This window comes from Quercus lobata, chromosome 10, assembly GCF_001633185.2.
Source record: "Quercus lobata isolate SW786 chromosome 10, ValleyOak3.0 Primary Assembly, whole genome shotgun sequence".
NCBI lineage: Eukaryota > Viridiplantae > Streptophyta > Magnoliopsida > Fagales > Fagaceae > Quercus > Quercus lobata.
This window is the reverse complement of record NC_044913.1, coordinates 56,078,627-56,099,844: the sequence shown is the minus strand read 5'-3', so window position 1 is coordinate 56,099,844 and position 21,218 is coordinate 56,078,627. Positions and strand designations below refer to the sequence as shown.

Genomic DNA, 21,218 nt, shown 5'->3' with positions numbered 1-21,218 from the left:
TTTTTTTTTTTTTTTTTTAAGTTTTAATACTAATTAAAAAAGTACTTATGTGTTCTGGATAAAATAGGGTCCTTAATATTCTCTCTTCACGTCTTAATAGACAATAACAATGCATTTAATAGGCCAGGGACTTATAAATTTTTTGTAGGTGAAGCAACCTTAATTAAAATATTGTAATAAATAAGTATAATATATTATATTAGTTAAAAGAGGGGGGCTTCTTTCACATGACCACCCTGACGGGCCAGGCTTAGAAAAAAAATTATTATTATATATAAATTTAAAAAATTTATGATTTTTCATCCTTAAAAAAATTTGTAACCATCCTAAATTTTTTTAGGCTCAACATAATTACACTTTTGACACAATTTGGCAACGAACTTGGTTATAGATTAAAACTAGTCGCTAACCCGTGCGATGCACGGGAAAATCTTATGAAAGTATAGTTTATACATTAAAACATTTTAATTTTACATGAACTATAATAAAAAGTGAAAACTCAAGCCAATTCAAGATGAACCACTGCAATAACAAAGGCAGTCCTCCCATTCATTCTTGCAAGCCAATAGCAACTGCAAGAGCTATCATGAGGGAATTCCATCAGATAGTTTTGACCCAAGTATGCTCCTCCTTTATTTTAATCCTATACATCAGCAATTTGAAGTGAGTTTTCAGCAAGTGGTATCAAGTAAAAATCACGTTTGCACAAAACCTAAATAGACATTAACAATTTTACCAAGTTTTTTCTCACTTCATAATAATTATGGAACACCTTGCAAGCTTTAATCATCGCTAGCACATCATTGATGTTGAAGTTTATACGTGTTCTGCATGTGGTATTAAGTTTTAGGGTTTTATAGATGTGGCAGCCAAATGATACATGGAAATACTTTTATCACATAATAATGGTGCAGCAATCAATATATAAATATATTGTGTGTAACAACATTTAAAAGGAACAAATAAAAAATAAGTGTAATTGTTTTGAATTATCCATTCATTAAATTATGAATAAAGCTTGAGTATAGTTTTGTCTTATTTCCAAAAGTTTCCACATATTTCATCCAACAAAGTCTACAACTCTTCCCAGGCCTTTTTTGGAAAAGTGAACGACTCTTCCCAGACCTTACCAAACCTAGAAGAAAAGAATGAAAGAAAACTTCAAATCAAATAATCGTTCAGAGGAACAACTGCAAACAACCATGAAAAATTTATGACTTGAGTTTTTATTCATTAAAATTGAACATTTACATGTTTCCTACCATAAGGTTTTGGAATCCATCACCTCTTCTCAAAGGCATTATCCTAGCACGCTGAGCCTTCACCATCCCTGTTAAACTCTATCCCAAACAACTATATAAAGATGCTTGAATCCCAAACATACTAAATAAAAATCCAATACTTATCCCTACACTTTCTTATTAACCAAACCAAAATTATTATTAAAACAAAAAATACAAACATGCACATAATGATACAAAAAGAAAGAGAGTGTTTATAAGAAAACTCAGATAATACCCAATTGTGATAATTAGAGTCCATTGGCAGCCCATGTAAAAAATACTTGTAGTCAATAACAATGTAATGCAATCTGCTACATAGATTAAGATCATTCACCCAAAAAAAAAAGAAAAATAAAAAAATGCGAAATGGGAAAGGACATATATAAGAAATTTGAACATATTGATAAATCCTATGAAAATTTCAAAGTAATCTGACTTTCAAATGAAAATTTGCTAGAGCACACATCAAGGAATTTAGGATTTTGAACAATATTGAGTCAAGATCTATAACAATGCACAGAATAGTCCATTAGATTTGTGTAGACAAATCATCAAATTAAAAAAAATATAATTGGTATCCCCAAATTCATCAAAAACACGAAGTTTAAACCACTATTTGCCTATTAGATTCAATAATCAATATATCAGCTTGGATCACAGTAAAGTCTCTCAAAATATGCTTCAAAAATAGATATGGAAGAAAAAATAACACAGCTCTACCTTTTCAATTTGCTATTGTTGGAATTTGTAGACAACTTCTAAACTTTATAGGTTCAATCCTTCGCTGTGCATGGCAGAAAGCAGAAAATAAAAGTCAGTAGTAGGAACGAATCTTAGCTTCCATGGTTATACCAAAATTTAAAATACAAACCTTACCATAACTAACAAATAAAAGTTGTAGATAAACAGCGAAACCAAGGTTGCAGAAGGAGGACACTGGAAAAGAAGCTAGGGTTTGAAACCAAACAAAGAATCAATCAAAACCCCTCAAAAATCTAGATGTTGCTCTTGAAGAAGATTCTTATTAAATTTATTATTAAAAAAAAAAAAAAAAAAGCATGATTCTTTGATAAAGTACAAATTCTACATACCCAGAAAAATTAGATAAAGAAGTAATAAAAACAATGGTAAACTTGAGAGATGAAATAATAATTAAACTAAACATAAAACATGCACGTGTAAACAATTAGTTTTTATTTCTTTGAAATTGAACCAAAAAATAGAACCGCACATATGTGAGGACAGTGAAAATGATGTCGAATATTATCATGATGAAGAACTTGGAAATTCACAACTACCTTAAATTTAAAGAACAATGATATTTATTTCACAACTCTCCAAACTATTAATTTTTTTTAATTTCAAAAACCTCCAAATATAAGAAAGACACTTAATGAAATTAATCATTCACAATGGAGACAATGCATAACCCACATATAAATTTAGGGCAGTACAAACATTAAATGGGTTTTTGAGCTAACCATAACATCACTCTCAAAATAAACTTAAAAATCTTTTGCTAATGTCCATATCATAGTAAAACAGAAAACCTTCAAAACTGAATACTGCCACCAAGTATATATAATTAACCACAAATCCACATGAGGCTAAAATAATTCAATAATCTACAACAGAAAGTTAATTATTCAATAACTAAATTAATATACTTGCATTTGTATATAAACCTAGAAACTCAAATTAAATCCAAACACAAACAGAGTATTAAGGATGAAACCTAGATTGTGCGAAGGGTTTGGTTGAAACAAAACCCTAAATCATATTTAACAACCAAAATTATAGAAAAAAAAAAAAAAAAAAAAAAAAAAAAAAAAAAAAACAGTAACGTTTGCGGAGAGAATTAAAAAAAAAAAAAAAAAAAAAAAAAAAAAAAAAAAAAAAAAAAAAAAAAAAAAAAAAACAGAGTATTAAGGATGAAACCCAGATTGTGCGAAGGGTTTGGTTGAGTTGAATCCACCATTAGAAACTTAAAAACAAAGTATTAAGGATGAAACCCAGATTGTGTGAAGGGTTTGGTTGAAACGAAACCCTAAATCATATTTAACAACCAAAATTATAGAACAAAATAAAAAACTTACCAGTAACGTTTGCGGAGAGAATCTGGTTTGAAAAAAAAAAACAGAGTATTAAGGATGAAACCCAGATTGTGCGAAGGGTTTGGTTGAAACGAAAACCTAAATCATATTTAACAACCAAAATTATAGAACAAAAAAAAAAAAAAAAAAAAAACTTACCAGTAACGTTTGCGGAGAGAATCTGGTCTGAAAAAAAAAAAAAAAAAAAGTATTAAGGATGAAACCCAGATTGTGCGAAGGGTTTGGTTGAGTTGAATCTACCATTAGAAACTTAAAACAGAGTATTAAGGATGAAACCCAGATTGTGCGAAGGGTTTGGTTGAGTTGAATCCACCATTAGAAACTTATGAGAGAAACGAATTAGTGAGAGGTTAAAGGGGAAGGTCTGTGTTTAGATGAGAACGAAGAGACAGAGGAGGAATTGTCGAATGGGTAGGAAGGAAGAGACGTTGTGAGAAGAGAGAGTAATAGAAGATGTATTATAGGGTTTTGTTTTAAGTGGCAGAGAATTTTTTTTCCGGTTTTATAGTAAAATTAGATTTTTTGTTTATTTATTTATTTATTTAGTAATGCTGACGTGGAAAATTGTGGGAGTTTCAAAAGCTTCGGTTTTATATATATATATAGATTACAACTCCACTTAATATTTTTTTTATTAGATGTAAATTTTGACAACTCTATTCATCAATCAAATGTTTAAATTTCAAGTTTTTGTAGTATAAAATTATTCATAAAAAATAAGCTTATGAATCAAATAGTAAATAACATTCGATTGGCATGAAAATTGACAAGTGTGTTAAGAATATAAAAAATAAGAAATTCAACATTTAAATTTTCAAAACATGTAGACATGTTAATTTGTATAGTGAGAGATGTAGTCTTTAGGCTACTACTAAGTTTATAACCAAATTTTGATCCCCTTCACAATATATTAGCCCCTTACAAATTTTTTTTTTTTAAAAAAAAAAATCTCAAGAAAATTTTTGTTGAACTAAAATTTTAAAATAAATATAACTTGCAACATTTATAATAAGAATATCATGCAATGATTTCAAAATAATTTTAAAAAAAACTTGTTGAAAAAAATTGTACAACTTTATGTATTTGAGTGTTTTATTATTATTATTATTTTGTTATTGTCAATATATGAGGCCAAAATGGGGATATATCTCTTTTAGCCAAACTTTCCAGCAAAATGCCTCATATCTGAAACTATGCAGGGATATGCTTTTGTTTTAAACTCGATTTGGCGAAAATCGAGTAATATGCAATCAAACTTTAAAAAAAAAAAAAAAAAATTGCATGGAACTCGAGTTCCATGCAAATATTTTCGAACAACTCAATCTTCACCAAATCGAGTTTAAAACAGAGGTATATCCCTAAATAGTTTCAGACAGAGGGCATTTTGCTGGAAAGTTTGATTGAAAAGGGTAAAACTCAATTTTGACCCAATATATGAAGTTCTCTTTTTATTATATTTTGTATAATTTAAATTTTTTAATGGTATTCTAAAAAAAGTCTCTAGAAGGCACCATTGTTTGTATATATTGTCCATATTGTAGGCATCGACAGATGGGTGTATCTATTAACTATATAAAAAGCAGCTATGCCGCTACAGTGCTTTAGCACTGTGCACTCAGTGTTTGCACTGTGCAAGCATTGTAGGGGCAACAGTGCTTTGGTTTCATGAGTCCTTTTTTTTTTTTTTTAGTTTGTTTTGTGCTTTTAGTTTTTTTATTTATTTATTTATTTTTTATTTTTTTTATTTTTGTCTTTTCTTTCTTCTTTATATACAATGCTTTTGGTTTAGTTAACTGGCATTGGAGCTACAGTCCCTAAATTTTTTTAAAAAAAATATTTATGTAAGTTGGTATATATATTGTTATACTAACACAACAGATTTCACAATATTTTCACAACTATTGACCAACACTATAGCCACAGTGCCTAAGGTTTTTCTTTTTTTCTTTTTTTCAATAATCGGTTTGTGTTTTTTTTTTTCTTTTAAATATTTATGTAAGATGGTATATATATTGTTATACTGACACAAAAAATTTCACAATTATTGACGTGTCAATTTCTTACAAGTCGAAATAAAATAATAAAATAAGAGACTGTGACCAACCACAATTAAAAATAAAATTTTTGAGAAAATGTTACAACACTTATTGTGTAGTGCTTTTACTTTATCACGAATGCGCGTATGCATGGTAGCTACAGTGTTTTTGGTTTAGTTAACTAGCACTGTAGCTACAATGCTTACAGGTTTTTTTTTTCCCAGTAATCGGTTTGTGTTTTTTTAAAAAAAATATATATTTATGTAAGCTGGTATATATATTGTTATACTGACACAACAAATTTTACAATATTTTTACAATTATTGACGTGTCAATTTCTTATAAGTTGAAATAAAATAATAAAATATGAGATTGTGACCAACAACAACTAAAAGTAAATGTTTTGAGAAAATGTTACAACACTTATTGTGTAGTGCTTTTGCTTTATTCAACTGGCACTGTAGTTACAGTGCCTAATTTTTTTTTTAATTTTTTTTTCCTTTTAAATATTTATGTAAGCTGGTATATATATTGTTATACTAATACAACAAATTTCATAATATTTTCACAATTATTGATGTCTTAATTTCTTACAAGTCGAAATTAAATAATAAAATATGTGACTGTGACCAACCACAACTAAAAATAAATGTTTTGAGAATATGTTACAACACTTATTGTGCAGTGTTTTTGGTTTATTCAATTGACAAAGTAGATACAGTGCCTAAAGTTTTTTTTTTTTTTTTTTTTAAATATTTATGTAAGCTAGTATATATATATTGTTATATTGACATAACAAATTTCACAATTATTGTCGTGTCAATTTCTTACAAGTCGAAATAAAATAATAAAATATGAGATTGTGACCAACCACAACTAAAAATAAATGTTTCGAGAAAATGTTATAACACTTATTGTTATCGCAATATTTTCACAATTATTGAGATCTCAGTTTTTTATAGGTCAAATAAAAAAAAAATGCTAAGTCCACAATATTTTAACATTAATTTCTATAGTGTCTAAAGGGTTTTTTTTTTTTTTTTTTTTTTTCTTTTTAATATTTATGTAAGCTGGCATATCTATTAACTATATAAAAAGAGACAAAGGCTCATGAATAGTGTTTTATTGGTTTATTCAATTAGTGAGGTGCACTTTTTGTTTTCATTTTTTTTCCCCCTTCATGATAGGCCACAAATGGATTGGCCCCTTGTGATTGAAATTAATTAATTAATTAGCAAAATTATTAATTAATTAATTTGTCATGGAAAGGTGTGGTAGCACAAACAAATTACCAATAAATTAATTATACAGCAGAAAATAAATAACACGATGATTTGTTTACGAATGGGAAAAACCTAACGGCAAAAATCTCATCGGGTGATTTTCAAGTCACCACTCCCGAAACTCTACTATTATCACAACAAACGGTTATAAGTAAAAGAATCCCAAGTATCTTACCAACCTACACTTGAACCTTTACCCCAATACTCAATTAGACTTGTTCTGTAGTGACAGTTCCTCTTTTCGATGCACGGCTCACAAGTACATGACTAACCAATTGTGTGGATCTCAGTACGCGACTTCAATCACCAACTAAGAAGGTTGTTGGCTGCAAAGTTTTTTAGTTCATCCACACGATGAAGATCAAGAAGATGCTTAGTTATAAACCCCTACGGTGCACATACACAGCAACTTCTTCAAGAGAAAGAGATGAACTAAGGCAAGAACTTCGTCTCCGGTCACAATTTGCTTGAACAGAGTTTGCTCAATGCTTGTGCAACTTGTGAATTATTTGACGGCCCTTAAAACAATCCTTTTATATGTCTAGGGTTAGGAGAAAAGAAGGCCCAAAGATACATCCACGGATCCCAAGAAAAACATATCAGAAATTCTGTTTTTGTAAACCTCGACAGATCGAAATTGTCGAGCATCTGTCAAGCTAGTTGTCGAGCCACAGGGCTGAAACAGCTTCTTAAACCTCGACACATGTTAGCTGTCGAGCTTTAGTAACTCTGCACTTTCAGCTTGTTTTCTTGGATAGACTTGAAAGTTTCAACACTTGATCTTGAAACGTGGTTTCTTGAAATATTTAAACACATCCTAAATCTACTCAAATATAAGTAAAGTGCGTTTTGTCAAAGGATTAGCCTAATCTAAGTGTATATATGTGTAAAACTTCCTCCTGAAAACTTAAACCTCGGCATTTACCCCTCACACCCCACAAGTATTTATACTTGTGGAGTGACCACTGCACCAAGGGTGTGCAGTGGTCTAGATGTTGGTTTTAGTCACCTTAAAAAGGTACATGCATTAACTTTCTTGAGTCGAATGTACTAATTACATATTTCTTAGCACATGCATTAACCTTCTAAGGCACCAAATGTACCAAGTATGTGCTTTAACCATCTTAGTAACAGATATTTGTTTACTTGTTTTTTACGGCACTTTGAAAGGTGTTTGTTTACTCTGAAATTCAACATTTTAAAGCTAATGCTATGCATGCTTTAGTGCTATATTGTTAAATTCAAATACCTTCTTGCATTGCCATTAACCAATAAAACACAAATATTATTATTATTATATAATTTGCTCAAAATATAGTCTTACACGGTTACACCCCTTGATTTCGTCATGTAGCTAACGGTACTATATTGTTCAATTACTATTGTAAAGTGTGGAGCTTTTCCTTTCTCTTTCTTTCCCCCCTCAAGTTTTTTAAATAAAAATTTCAAAATAATATGATTTACATAAAAATCTATTATTAAAATTTTCAATAACTTTAAAGAATTATTCTAGTTGAAACTCTGTCTTTTATAAACATAAAAGGGGAAAAAAATTTATTAAACCACACTAATTTATTAGTTCAACTATTAGTTTTTAATTTACTTCAACTAAATCATTAATTTTGTTTAAACTTGTTAAAACATTAAAAGTTAATCTCAATTCTTTAACTAAACATTGATAATTTTTTTTAAAGTTATATTTATTTATTTCTATTTTACTGAACCATATCAATTTTTATTTTTATTTTTCTGTTTTGCTAAGTGTAAGAACTATGAAGTAAACTACTTTTTTCTTTTTTGATCTAAGAAAGTGAGTGAAATAGAAGAGTGGATAGAGTTAATAGCTTTTAGTTTTAAGTTCTGGGCAGATTAACCTTCTTGTGCGCCAAATGTACAAAGTAAACCACCTATGAATGCTCTTCTTGGTACCAGAAAATGACTCTCCTATTGAGAAGAAGTTAAACTAGCTAACCCATAAAGAGAGCAGTCAATAGAGAAAAAGAGAGGGCTAGTTGGGTTTTGCTTATTAAACTAGGTTGTGTTTTGATTCATATTAAATTAGCCCATAAATTGCTCATAAATACTATTGAAAAATGAGCCAAACAAGTCAAGTCTGACGTCACATGCATGATGCAACAATAGCATTGTCTTAAGTAAATTCTTTGGTTACCGATAGATAGGGCTAAGAACCAAGAGAGTTAATACCATATCAGATGTTGTATTGGTTTGACCAGCGGTACGATATATTTCGGATACCGGTTAACATCGGTGTACAGTTTCGGGTTTACCGCTATTTTTTATATTTATAAATAAATATATATATATATATATATATGTATATATGTGTGTGTATATATATTATAATAAATATAAAAGTTTACCATAAAACATTTCCTCAATTCAGAACTAATTATTCATGGTTTTAAACTTTAGTATCAATTAAAAGAAAAAAAAAAAAAGCACAGTACAAAAAATAGAAAGCTTAAAAGTTACCATTGCATACTAAGAAAACAAATAATACTAATAAGTTAATGCAAATAAGTTACCATTCTACCTTAACAAAAATTCAAAAATTACAAAACTTTAAAAAAAAAAAAAAAAAAAACTTTTTTCTGTATCGGCCGGTACGCCCGGTACTAGTCAGTAATGCCCAAAATTGGCCGGTACGTCCAGTATTTTTTCCGGTACGAAATAGGGAGGTCAAACGTACCGGATTGCTGGCCAGTACGATATATTCTGACCGTACCGGCCGGTACGATACGGAATCGACTCCCTTGCTAAGAACAACACCAACTTATCCTTTATCATTTAACATATGATCTGGACATTATAGCTAAGTGATATTGTTTGGTCTTCTTATAAAGAGAACTAAGCTTCAAACCTTCCTCCCCAATTATTTTAACATTTAAATTACAAAAAAGAAAGAAAGAAAGAGTAATGGTGGGAAGAAACTAGGAAAATAGGACATCTAATAAGCTAGCTACCCCACTCTACCAGAAATCCAGCTGAAAGGAATGGTGGGTGCTTTTTGGGCCTTTGCCATAGCTCTCTCCTCCAGCCTTCTCATCCTTTGAGCCAACCTACATACATAGTCCTGAGCTTCTCGTCCCTCACTTGTAAGTCCAGTCAGCTTCTGTACCTTCCATTTAGTCACCAAAAGTTCCACAATTTCTCTATAGTCCCTCGCCGTGTAGATCCCAATCCTTGATGCAACGATAGCAAAGTGATCAAAAAGATTATGGTCATGGCCATCATACATCAAATGGGCTGGCATTGAGATTTTCCTCTTCATCATGTCTGCGAAGGCTATTACCATTTCATTTGGATCAAGCTCAAAAAGCTTTTCAGCTATTTTTGTATATGCAGTTTCATGACGCTTCTCATCTGAGGCAATTATGCCACATATTTGGGCAAGCTTTACGTCCCCATGTTGCACGGCCAGCTTGGCTGTGTTCGCATGAGAGATAAATGTTGCTCGTTCTTGGAATGATGTGTAAATGGTTAGACGGTATGGATCATCCCCGAAGCCAAGATCCTAGTTGCAAAATGCACATCAAGTTAATCCATATAAATTTTAAGAGTAAAGATCTCCATCCGACACTATAAACTTTAAGAGCTTTGCATGTGGGAATAGTATAATAAGGAACATCTTAAGAAGGGTTTATGTAAATGTAACATGAAAGCAAGGCTTAACTCATCAATAGCTATGTTAGGTTTGAGATGCAAATTCCTTGTGACAGTGTTAAAGAGAGTTGTAATTATTGTATGAGTTAGAGATTAAAACTTGGTCAAAGAAATTATTGCAATTTTGAAAACCAGGAACTGTTCTGATTGATTTTGCACCTATCTAATAATTGATAATCAAATTTGATAAATAGAACAGCAAAGGGTAAAAACTGATTTTTCAAACTACAACTTGAAAATATATAGGATTCGATAGTAAAAATTAATGATTGTTTTCACAAAATAAAAAATATTGTTTTATAACTTAAACTTTTCCAAGAATCAATATTGTTGCATATCTCACCGTTCCTGACCGAATCAAGTACTGAGTTGTCTTCTCGATTTGTTTCATGTCCACTCTTCCGGAAAGGAAAAGGTACTTATTAAGAAGATCACCATGCCTGTTTTCTTCTGCACTCCATGCCCTAGTCCAAATTGCCCAAGGTGTGTCATCTACACCAGTTTCATCGTGAAAAATTTTAGTAGAATTAATTCGAGTTTGGTAAGTTGGAAGGGCTTCTTCAGTGATCATATCACCCACTAAGACCACAAAGTACTCATCTGGAATGTCTCTTGTTCTCTCCCTTAATTCATGGACTTCCTCAATAAATCCATCTGAGGTAAGATTTGGCAAAAAATCTTGTGGTTGCCAACATTCCTCAACAGGTTTTAGGATAGTTAGGACATTGTTTTTAGCCCAATCCTCCATAGATTTGAAAATTTCAACTTTCTTAGGTTGCATGGGATAGGATTTGTTGACATTGAATTCAGTAGGATGGCCTAAAGACTTTTCTGCTATTCTAAATCCAACAAGAAAAGAGACAAGAAATTTATGTTAGGATGCGCCGTGGTCAAATTAAATTCAATATGAAAAACATTTCTTGTTTATGCATGTCAATTTGGTATATATTATTTTTTAGCTTTATGAAAATGGATTTTTTTTTATATAAAAATTGTACCAAGATAAATAAATAATAAAAGTCTATACAATTGGTCCCAAGTGCTTATGCTTAGCTTCACCTGCCAATCGATTCTTTAGCAAAAATGGACATCAATATATCTTTTATAATTTCTAAAGAGTTAAATGATATTATTTGAGTTTCTCAACCAAAAAAAAATTGATATTTTTTTTATCATAAAATAAAAAAGTGATCATCATCATATTATTATGACTTTGTGTGCACGCATATATACCAAGTTTAAAGAGCAAAAAAAATAAAATAAATCAAGATATTATAATCGATGATATGAAAATCAACAATTCAAATGAGTTATTGATCCATCTTTTCATGCTAATTATGAAAAATGTTATCCCTGTGAAAAGAGGAGAGAGTTTGAAGTTTAAACTCACTTTGTGTTGGAGAAAAGGGTAGAAGTCATAGAAAATTTAGGAGATCTCGGAGTTCTCATTCGTGGGAGAGGAAGTATTGAAGGAAGGGAATAAAAGTTGAAGGAGTTGAGTACTAAAGCCATGTCTTCTCTTTAACCTCTTTTTTAGCTTCAGAACACCAAGTAATGAGATAAACAGGGAATTGTTAGTACTTAGTTGTTATGAAATTTGGAATATATATACATATATATATATATATATATATATATATATATATATAGAATTCAGTGAGAGATAGAGAAAGAGAGAGGAAGAGGTACAAGAAGAAGAAGAAGACGTGGCGGGCAATGGAAAGAGTTTAAGAATTTTTTTTTAAGGGAGTTTAATGACTTAGTGGAATTACATCACTCATAAGTCATATCTAAAAGAATGAGGACATGACCGCTGGTGTTTTTTTAACTTCGGATTTATTAGAAATCAATGACTTACAAAATATGTAACTTTATACATAGAGATGTATGTATATGAGAAGTGCTATAGATATTATATATTTTATTATATTGAGCTTACAAACTAATATGTTTCTATAATCACAAAAAGAAAATTAAAAAATATTCATTTTGGAGGTGATTAAAGCTCACCATTGCATTGATTCCCACATTTATAAGTTTTATGCAGTAAAATTTGTAATACTTCTAAGATTTTCCTCCATATTAATAAGTGTAGTGCTAGTTAGTCTACTATCTACATTGTATATGTGGAAATTAGGCATTTTAAGGATGTCGTCCCAATAGAAATAAAGAACTGTTACGTCTACAATATTTTCACAACAAATTATAGATGATTAGTTATTATTGGTTATAATTTGTATCTATCATTAAAATTATTTTTTTGTTCTACCAATAACTACCTATAATTACCTACCACAAAAGATTTGTGATAAAAATATTATGAACATAGCATTTCTCATAGAGAGGTGTTACTTTTAGAATTCTTATACATATATATATATATATTACACTATCTTTGTGTATATTTTTCATACTTACAAAACTCAAAGATAATCAAAGATCAATAGTCATATTATCAATTAATTATTTAAATTCAAATTTTTATAATTTAAAATAAATATAAAAGATGAAGTTATAAATTAAATGATAAATTACATGCCTTCTTTAGAAAGTCCCAGATATTTATTATGACCCATTCCTTTCAGTCGGCACAATTTTAGGTATGTTCAGACAAAAGCATTAATGGAACAGTGTTTTCCAACTAACATCCACCTCCGCAGGATCCACACTAATTACATGAAGCTGTGCCTGTATATGCGCTCGTGATGAATGTATTTTCCAACGATGTTAAAAAAATAATAATAATAAAATAATAATAATAATAATCTAGCAATCTAGCCAGCACTCTGTACTTATCAAAATGGCCATACTTATAATCACGCTTTTCTCTAATACACCAGTCCGTCGCCTCCTTGAAGCAGGGGCAGCTCAACAATATGGGCAATATATACAAACAATGGTGCCTGCTAGAGACTTTTTTCAGAATACCATTAAAAAATATAAATTATACAAAACATAATAAAAAGAGAACTTCATATATTGGGCTGCAATTGAGTTTTAACCTTTTTCAACTAAACTTTTCAGCAAAATGTCTCATGTCTGAAACTATTTAGGGATATGTTCCTATTTTAAATTCAATTTTTAGAAAATTGAGTTTCAATGAAAAATTCGATTTGGTGAAAATTGAGTTGTTGGAAAAAATTTGTATGGAACTCGAGTTACATGTAATTTTTTTTTTTTTTTTTTTTTTTTTTTTAAGTTTGTTTGCATATAACACAATTTTCACCAAATCGAGTTTAAAATAGAGACATATCCCTAAATAGTTTTAGATAGAAGACATTTTGTTAAAAAGTTTGGCTGAAAGGAATATATCCCCATTTTGGCCTCATATATTGACAATAACAAAATAATAATAATAATAATAATAAAACACTCAAATATATAAAGTTGTAAAAAAAATTTCTACGAGTTTTTTTTTTTTTTTTAATTATTTTGAAATCATTGCATGATATTCTTATTATAAATGTTGCAAGCTATATCTATTTTCAAATTTTAGTTCAACAAAAATTTACTTGGGCTTTTTTTTTTAAAACATTTTGTCAAGGGCCTAATATATTGTTAAGGGGATCAAAATTTGGTTATAAACTTAGTAGTAGCCTAAAGACTACATCTCTCATTATACAAATTAACATGACTACATGTTTTGAAAATCTAAATGTTGAATTTCATATTTTTTATATTCTTAACACACTTGTCAATTTTCATGCCAATCAAATGTTATTTACTATTTGATTCATAAATTTATTTTTTATGAATAATTTTATATTACAAAAACTTGAAATTTAAACATTTGATTGATAAATGAAGTTGTCAAAATTTACATTTAATAAAAAAATATTGAGTAGAATTATAATTTTAATCTATAATCAAGTTTGTTGTCAAACTTTGTCAAAAGTGTAATTATATTGAACCTAAAAAAATTTAGGATGATTACAAATTATTTTAAAGATGAAAAAATCATAAAAATTTTTATAAGTCAGCCCGTCAGGGTGGTCATGTCAAAGAAGGCCCTCTTTTAACTAATATAATATATTATACTTATTTATTACAATATTTTAATTAAGGTTGCTTCACTGACTAAAAATTTATAAGTCCCTGGCCTATTCCAATTTTATTGGATGTACCCGAAGGGACGCCCTGGCCTATTAAATGCATTGTTATTGTCTATTAAGATGTGAAGAGAGAATATTAAGGACCGTATTTTATCCAGAACACATAAGTTTTCCTCTTTTTTTTTTTTTTTTTTTTTTTTTTTAAACGTTTTTTAAAAAATGATGCAGCAGTGTTTTCAAGCCTTAACAGTTCTGGTTTTGGTGCTATTGTACGCAATGAGAAAGGAAAGGTTATGGCAGCCATGGCAGCTAAGGGACTAGAAGTATTTTGCAGTACAGAAGCTGAACTCCTTGCTTGTAGGAAAGCGATTGAATTTGCAGTGGATGCGGGTTTCTCAGAATTAGTTATTGAGGGAGATAATAGTTGAGCTATGACAGTTATTTCATCACTGAAGATTGATCAATCCTTGCTAGGGAATGTGGTTGGAGATATTCAACATTTGATTTGTAATTTGTAGTGGGTAAGGATTGATTGTGTTAGAAGAGGGGGAAATCGGGTTGCTCATTTATTAGCCCAATTTGCTAGGGATACTACTGAGGATATGTATTGGATGGAAGATGTTCCTCCAATAGCTAGAGAAGTTTTGTACCAAGATGCTAATTTTGTTGAGTAAATGAATGATATGCTTCTGTTTCAAAAAAAAAAAAAAAGATATTTTAAACCAATGACATCTGCTCTTAATGGTTATTCTTTATCATAAGAGTAAGTCGTCAATTTATTTTTGGTGTAGGCGAGGATCAAATTTCAGATTTATTATTCAGTGATAAGAGATTTTATCAATTAAACTAACTGGAACCCACAATTATTATTAAACATGAAGAGAGAAAATTTAATGTCACTAAGTGTCCCAAAACATGTGAAGAGACAAAATTAAAATCAAACAAAAGAATCCTAACAAAATTAAAATCTCAATTAATAGCAGACAAATTATTTAATAAAATCTAATGTTCATATGCCAAGAGAGAGTATATATATCCCTAATTTAAAAAAAAAAAAAAAAATTCACTATATCTTTCCATCTTAATTCTTGAAAGAATTAAATCCCAAAATTTTTTCTCATTGATCACTTTTTTCCTTTAAATTTACAATTCATTTCTCTCTTTTTCAGGTTGACTTATTCACAAATCTATTGGATTTTATAAAGGCCAAATTGGATGAGTGTCGGTGAGAGACACTATTACTTGGCTGTATGACTTCGAGTATAATTTGGAGTGCTGGTTGTTAAAAATTAGCTCTATAAAAGAAAGACCCTAATTATTTATGGAACTCGAGTTTGATAACTCAAATTCTAGAAATAGCTTGCATAACTAAATAATTTCAACTTAATGTTATTCTCCTAAAAGTTTCCTTAAAATTCAACCAATTTTGCCCTATTTTTTCGATCTTTTAAGGGAGTTTAATGACTTTCTGGAATTACATCAATGATATTTAGAAGGATGATGGCATAACCACTGGTTTACTTTTTATCCCTTGGATTTATTAGAAGTTATTGATTTAAAAAAGATGTAGTACTGTATAGGTGCAACTCTATACAAAGATGGGTTGAACATTTGGCGTTTAGCGTTATCCTTGCAAAATAAAGTCTCCCATATTAAAAGTGTAGTGTCGGCTAGCCTACAATCTACATGCTATGTCATTGTCAACTATATTTCTAGTGTGTTTATTATTAGTATGTCATTGTCATGAGATTCTAGCATTTTACCCTTAATTTTTTTAAAAATTGGCAATATACCCCTGTTTGCAAATTATATAGGAGCGTGCCTCTGTTTCGATACTCAATTATTCTAAAATTGAGTTCAATTAAATACTCGATTTGTAGAAAATCGAGTTATACCTGATCAAACTTAAATAATAATAATAATAATAATAATAATAAATTGCATGGAACTCGAGTTCCATGCAAAAAAATTTTTATAAGTGTGATTGCCCCATATTCAGGGAGTCCTATAGTGGCGTTTTTAAACCCTATAGTGAAGTTTTAAAACCCTATAGCGGCATTTTCCTGCAAAATTTTTTTTATAAGTGTGATCGCCTTGTTTTGGGAGCCTTATAATGGCGTTTTTAAGCCCTATAGTGAAGTTTTAAAACCCTATAGCGGCATTTTCCTGCAAAATTTTTTTTATAAGTGTGATCACCCTGTTTTGGGAGCCCTATAGTGGCGTTTTTAAGCCCTATAGTGACGTTTTAGAGCCCTATAGCGGTGTTTTCCTGCAAAATTTTTTTATGAGTCCCCATACCAGGTTCAAGGGGCCCTATAGTGGCGTTTTTAAGCCTTATAGTTACGTTTTTAAGCCCTATAGTGACGTTTTAAAGCCCTATAGCGGCGTTTTGGAACTCGACTTCCCTAAAATCGAGTTCCATGCTTTTTTTTTTTTTTTTTTTTAAGTTTTATTCGGCATAACTCGATTTTCTATGAATCGAGTATTTCATTGAAACTCGATTTTAAGGCAAATGAGTATCGAAACAGGGGCATATCCCTATATAGTTTCGAAATAGGGGTATATTGCTAAATTTTTTAAAAATTAAAGGCAAAAGGCTAGAATCTCCGTCATTGTCAACTATATTTTTTTATACAATTATAATTGACTTTAAAAAGTTAATTATATAAAAAAAATTACTTTAAAAAGTTCTATTATTTATTTTGGAAAACTCATTGCTTTCAGGTAGCCCAATATTAGGTTTATTCAGATAAATAGTAAAAACATTGATGGAACAATGTTTTCCAATGAACATCTTGTACCCTTTAGAGCATTCCCATCAGCTCAGGTAAAGTTTTTTAAAATGGAAAAAGGTACAAATTTTACACATTTTGAGCCAAAAAAAACCCACATCAATGGGTGTAAAGATGTTTATATATTTTCATGAGCTACAGTACCCGTGTAAATTTACACGGGCACTGTAGCATGTGTATTTAGTTTTTTATTAATTTCTGTTCGCACCAATTTTTCTCTCTCTTCTCCGTGCACAACGACCTCAGCTCCTTATCTTCTTTTCCTCAGATGCACACAAACACACCCACATAGACAAATTAACACACAAACACACCCACACACAAACAAACCCACACAGAAAAACTAACAGAGAGATAGATCGGTGCTCGGAGATCGGTGCTTGCTCGTAGATCGATACTCGGAGATTGGTGCTCGGAGATCGGTGCTTGCTTGTAGATCGGTGCTTGCTAGAGATCAGTGCTTGTAGTATGGGTCTTGCTAGAGATCGATGTGTGGTGGCTATTGAGATCGATGTGCGTCAGCATTTGGGTTTCAGCGTTTGAGATCGGTGGCTGTTAAGATCGGTGTTTGGGTTTCAGCGTTTGGTGTTTGGTGGGTTTTAGCTGTTAAGATCGAAGATTTTTGGTGGGTTTTGGGGATGTGGGTTACTGGATTTAAGGGGTCGTTTGGTGGAGATGGTGGTGGTGGTGGTGGTGGTGGGTTGTGGGAGTGGGTGACGGTTGCGGTGGGTAGTGGCTGTGCGGCTGAGATTTGGTGGTGGATCGGATTTGGTGGGTCAGGGTGAGTGTGTGGTTGAGATTTGGTGGTGGCTGAGATTTTTTGATGGTGGTGGAAAAGGAAGGTGGATGGGTTTTGTGATTTGGAAGAGGAAGGCCAGAGGTGATGGCTGGTGGAGCGGTGGCCAGAGAGATGGGTGTAGAGAGAGAGCAACAAATCAGAAAAATGGGTAGAAAGAGAGAGAAAGCGCGTATGTAAAGAGAGGTAGTTGAGAGAAATAATAAAAAAATTGAGAAGAATGAATATTTTATTGAAATATCTTGTAAAATAGATAAACTGATGTGGGTGTTTTGTAAAAGTGATAGTGTAAAATAGAAAGAGTAGGTTTTTTCGTGTAAAATAGACAGAAAATTTAGAAGAACTGATGTGGATGCTCTTAGATGTGGAGTATTTTAGGTTCTCAAAATTTTTTTTTGGGAGAGTTATTAGGTTCACAATTAGATTAAAACACTTGGTTACATTGACCAATAAAGTATATACTATCATTTTTTAAAATAATTAAATTTAATGCAATTATGTATTTGAATAGAGTCGATGAAGCTAATGTATTGTACCTAAAATATTGTATTTAAGATTTACCATATTATTTATTCATTTCACTTTTTCCAGTAAATCTTCAAGTGAGATTTTCCAATTTATGCTCTGTAATGTTTCAAAGGGAAAAATATTCATACACCTCCTGAACTTAAAGGTAGTGGCCAAAGCATCCCCTAAACTTTTATTTTAACCAATTTACTTCTTGAACTTTATACAACTATCAAATTAACACCTCTATTAGTCTCTCTTTTAAACACAAACATAATACATTAAACCACCAAATTTCCAAGGGCTAAACTGCATGAGAGGGAGAGAGACCTTCGACTCAGTTGAGGGGTCTATAAGTGATAAGGATAAAAATGAGTGCCTATTCATACAAGGCATAAAGCCGACGGTTTCAGGCAAAGCTATCAGACACAAGCTGACGGTACAATTATAACCGTCGGTTACGTCATATAGGAGTCAACAAATGATGTTCCAGATTGAGGGAAGTTTGCGAGATATGCTTAAAGGTTGACGATACCAACAAACTGACGCCAGTAAGGCTGAAGGAAATAAATAAGCTGACGGCCCTGATGCAAGTTTACTTGCTACCCACGATTACATGTATAAGGAAATACCTTGCCCTCCACGTTTGATGTTACTCAAAGGATCCCTATAAGGAAAGGATCCCGCCAAATACGCCCAAGAAGACTCCTATAATGAAATGACTTCCGCACCAAGGAAGAAATGTCAATCCCTTACTACTATAAAAGCCCTAATACCCTCACTAGCCAAGGTACGCATAATTTACCCTCTCTAACACCCTAAAGTTGTGAGAATAGTTCTGACTTGACCTTTGGAGAGTATTTGGCCGGCACCACACCGGTGCTCTCTGTTAGGTCTTCTCTTTTTGCTGTTTAGGTGTTGTTTCAAACGCGCGAGGACCGTGTGGCTTACTGGTGATTTTTTCAGCATCATCAATTGGCACCGTCTGTGGGAAACGTGTAGTGTAAGTCATATTACCGCTTCCTGGACAAAAGTTGCATGGTGCTCACTCGCCCAATGGCAACCGCTAATGACATTCAAGAAGAAGAGCCATCCATGACCGCCCTCAAGAGACAAGTTAAAACTCTTGCAGCTACTGTGGAACGCCTCACCAGACAAAATTGCGACCTGGAAGAGCAGTTGCGCCAGAAAAACGCAGCACCGGACAACCAAAGAGCAGACCAAGAAGGAACTAGCACTGACAGAAGGAATCAAGAGGGACCCCAGGCCAGTAATGCCCCAAGCAGACCGGAGCGGCAGAACGTGAGCCTCCCTTCCCTCGCAGATACGGCTCTACCACCTATTATTGCGGAAATGCAAGTGATGAAGGAACATATGGAAGTTATGATGAACGCTCTCAAGAGACGAGTGTCCAGCGATCTTGACGACCTTGTTAACCGAACTGACTCGCCATTCATCGCCCCCGTCAACTCCTTCCCCCTGCCGAGTAAGTTCCGCATGCCACAGATAGATAGTTATGATGGGGTCAGGAACCTTCTGGACCACCTAGAGACCTTTAAGACCCTGATGCATCTTCAAGGAGTAGCAGACGCAATCACATGTAGGGCCTTCCCTACAACGCTGAAGGGTGCGACAAGAATTTGGTTCAGCCGGCTGACACCCAACTCCATTAGCACCTTCAAGGAGCTAAGCGCTCAATTTACTGCGCACTTCATCGGAGGACATCGGTACAAGAAGTCTACGGCCTTCTTGATGAGCATCAAGTAGCGAGAGGATGAAACGTTGAGGGCCTACATATCCCGCTTCAATAAGGAGGCACTCTCGATCGATGAAGCTGATGACAAGATACTTATAGCAGCATTCACGAATGGGCTGAAAAAGGGTAAGTTTTTGTTTTCCCTGTACAAAAACGACCCGAAGACCATGTCAGAAGTACTTTACAGGGCCACCAAGTATATGAACGCTGAAGACGCGATGTTGGCCCGAGAAGAAAGGCCTAAGAAAAGAGAAAGGCAAGAAGACGCTCGGCAGGACCAAAACCGGAAGAAAGTAAGGACAGGAGATCGAAGGGATGAGAGACACCCTAAGCCCCTGGGGGGAAGATTCACAAGCTTCACCCCATTGACCGCCCCGATAGATCAAGTCCTAATGCAAATTAAGGACGAGGGGGCTCTGACGTTCCCTGGAAAGCTGAAAAGTGATTCCAACAAGCGGTCTAGGGATAAATATTGCCGCTTCCACCGTGACCAAGGTCACGACACGGCCGATTGTTATGACCTAAAACAGCAAATTGAGGCCCTTATCAGACAAGGAAAATTGCAGAAGTTCGTTAGTAAGGAGAAAACATATCCACCCCCACAAGACCAACACCCCCGACGAGATAATGAGCGACCGAGACCGACCATAGGGGACATAAGGATAATCGTAGGAGGAATGGCTGCCGCTGGGTCGTCCAAAAAGGCCCACAAAACCTACCTTAGGATGGTACAAAATGTTCAGCTGACGGGGGCCGTGCCAATGATAGCATGGAGAGAAGGCCCCATTATCGGGTTCTCAGAAGAAGATGCGCGACGCCTTCACCACCCACATGACGATGCACTCATCGTCAGCTTACGGGTAGGAGACTACAATATGCACAGGGTGTTGGTCGACAACGGCAGTTCAGCAAATA

At 32.6% G+C, this 21,218-nt stretch overlaps 1 protein-coding gene and 1 long non-coding RNA gene across 3 annotated transcripts; both read right to left on the bottom strand.

Annotated features, from left to right (window-relative positions):
* Nucleotides 1–400: 400 nt before the first annotated feature.
* Nucleotides 401–3,851, bottom strand: LOC115963740. 2 transcript variants are annotated; one of them, XR_004085904.1, is made up of 6 exons: nt 3,638–3,851; nt 3,536–3,562; nt 3,380–3,401; nt 2,004–2,067; nt 1,286–1,340; nt 401–643 (listed from the first exon to the last, which is right to left on the bottom strand). It is a non-coding gene; the product is annotated as an uncharacterized LOC115963740 (long non-coding RNA). The 2 variants fall into 2 exon arrangements; XR_004085903.1 differs by having other exon boundaries at nt 3,536–3,851.
* A 5,512-nt stretch (nt 3,852–9,363) lies between these two features.
* On the bottom strand, nt 9,364–12,002 carry LOC115963738 (stearoyl-[acyl-carrier-protein] 9-desaturase, chloroplastic-like). The gene is made up of 3 exons (XM_031082876.1): nt 11,791–12,002; nt 10,744–11,239; nt 9,364–10,251 (listed from the first exon to the last, which is right to left on the bottom strand). The coding sequence occupies exons 1-3, from the start codon at nt 11,910–11,912 to the stop codon at nt 9,697–9,699; spliced, it is 1,173 nt and encodes a 390-aa protein (XP_030938736.1). The 5' UTR covers nt 11,913–12,002; the 3' UTR covers nt 9,364–9,696.
* Nucleotides 12,003–21,218: the final 9,216 nt, after the last annotated feature.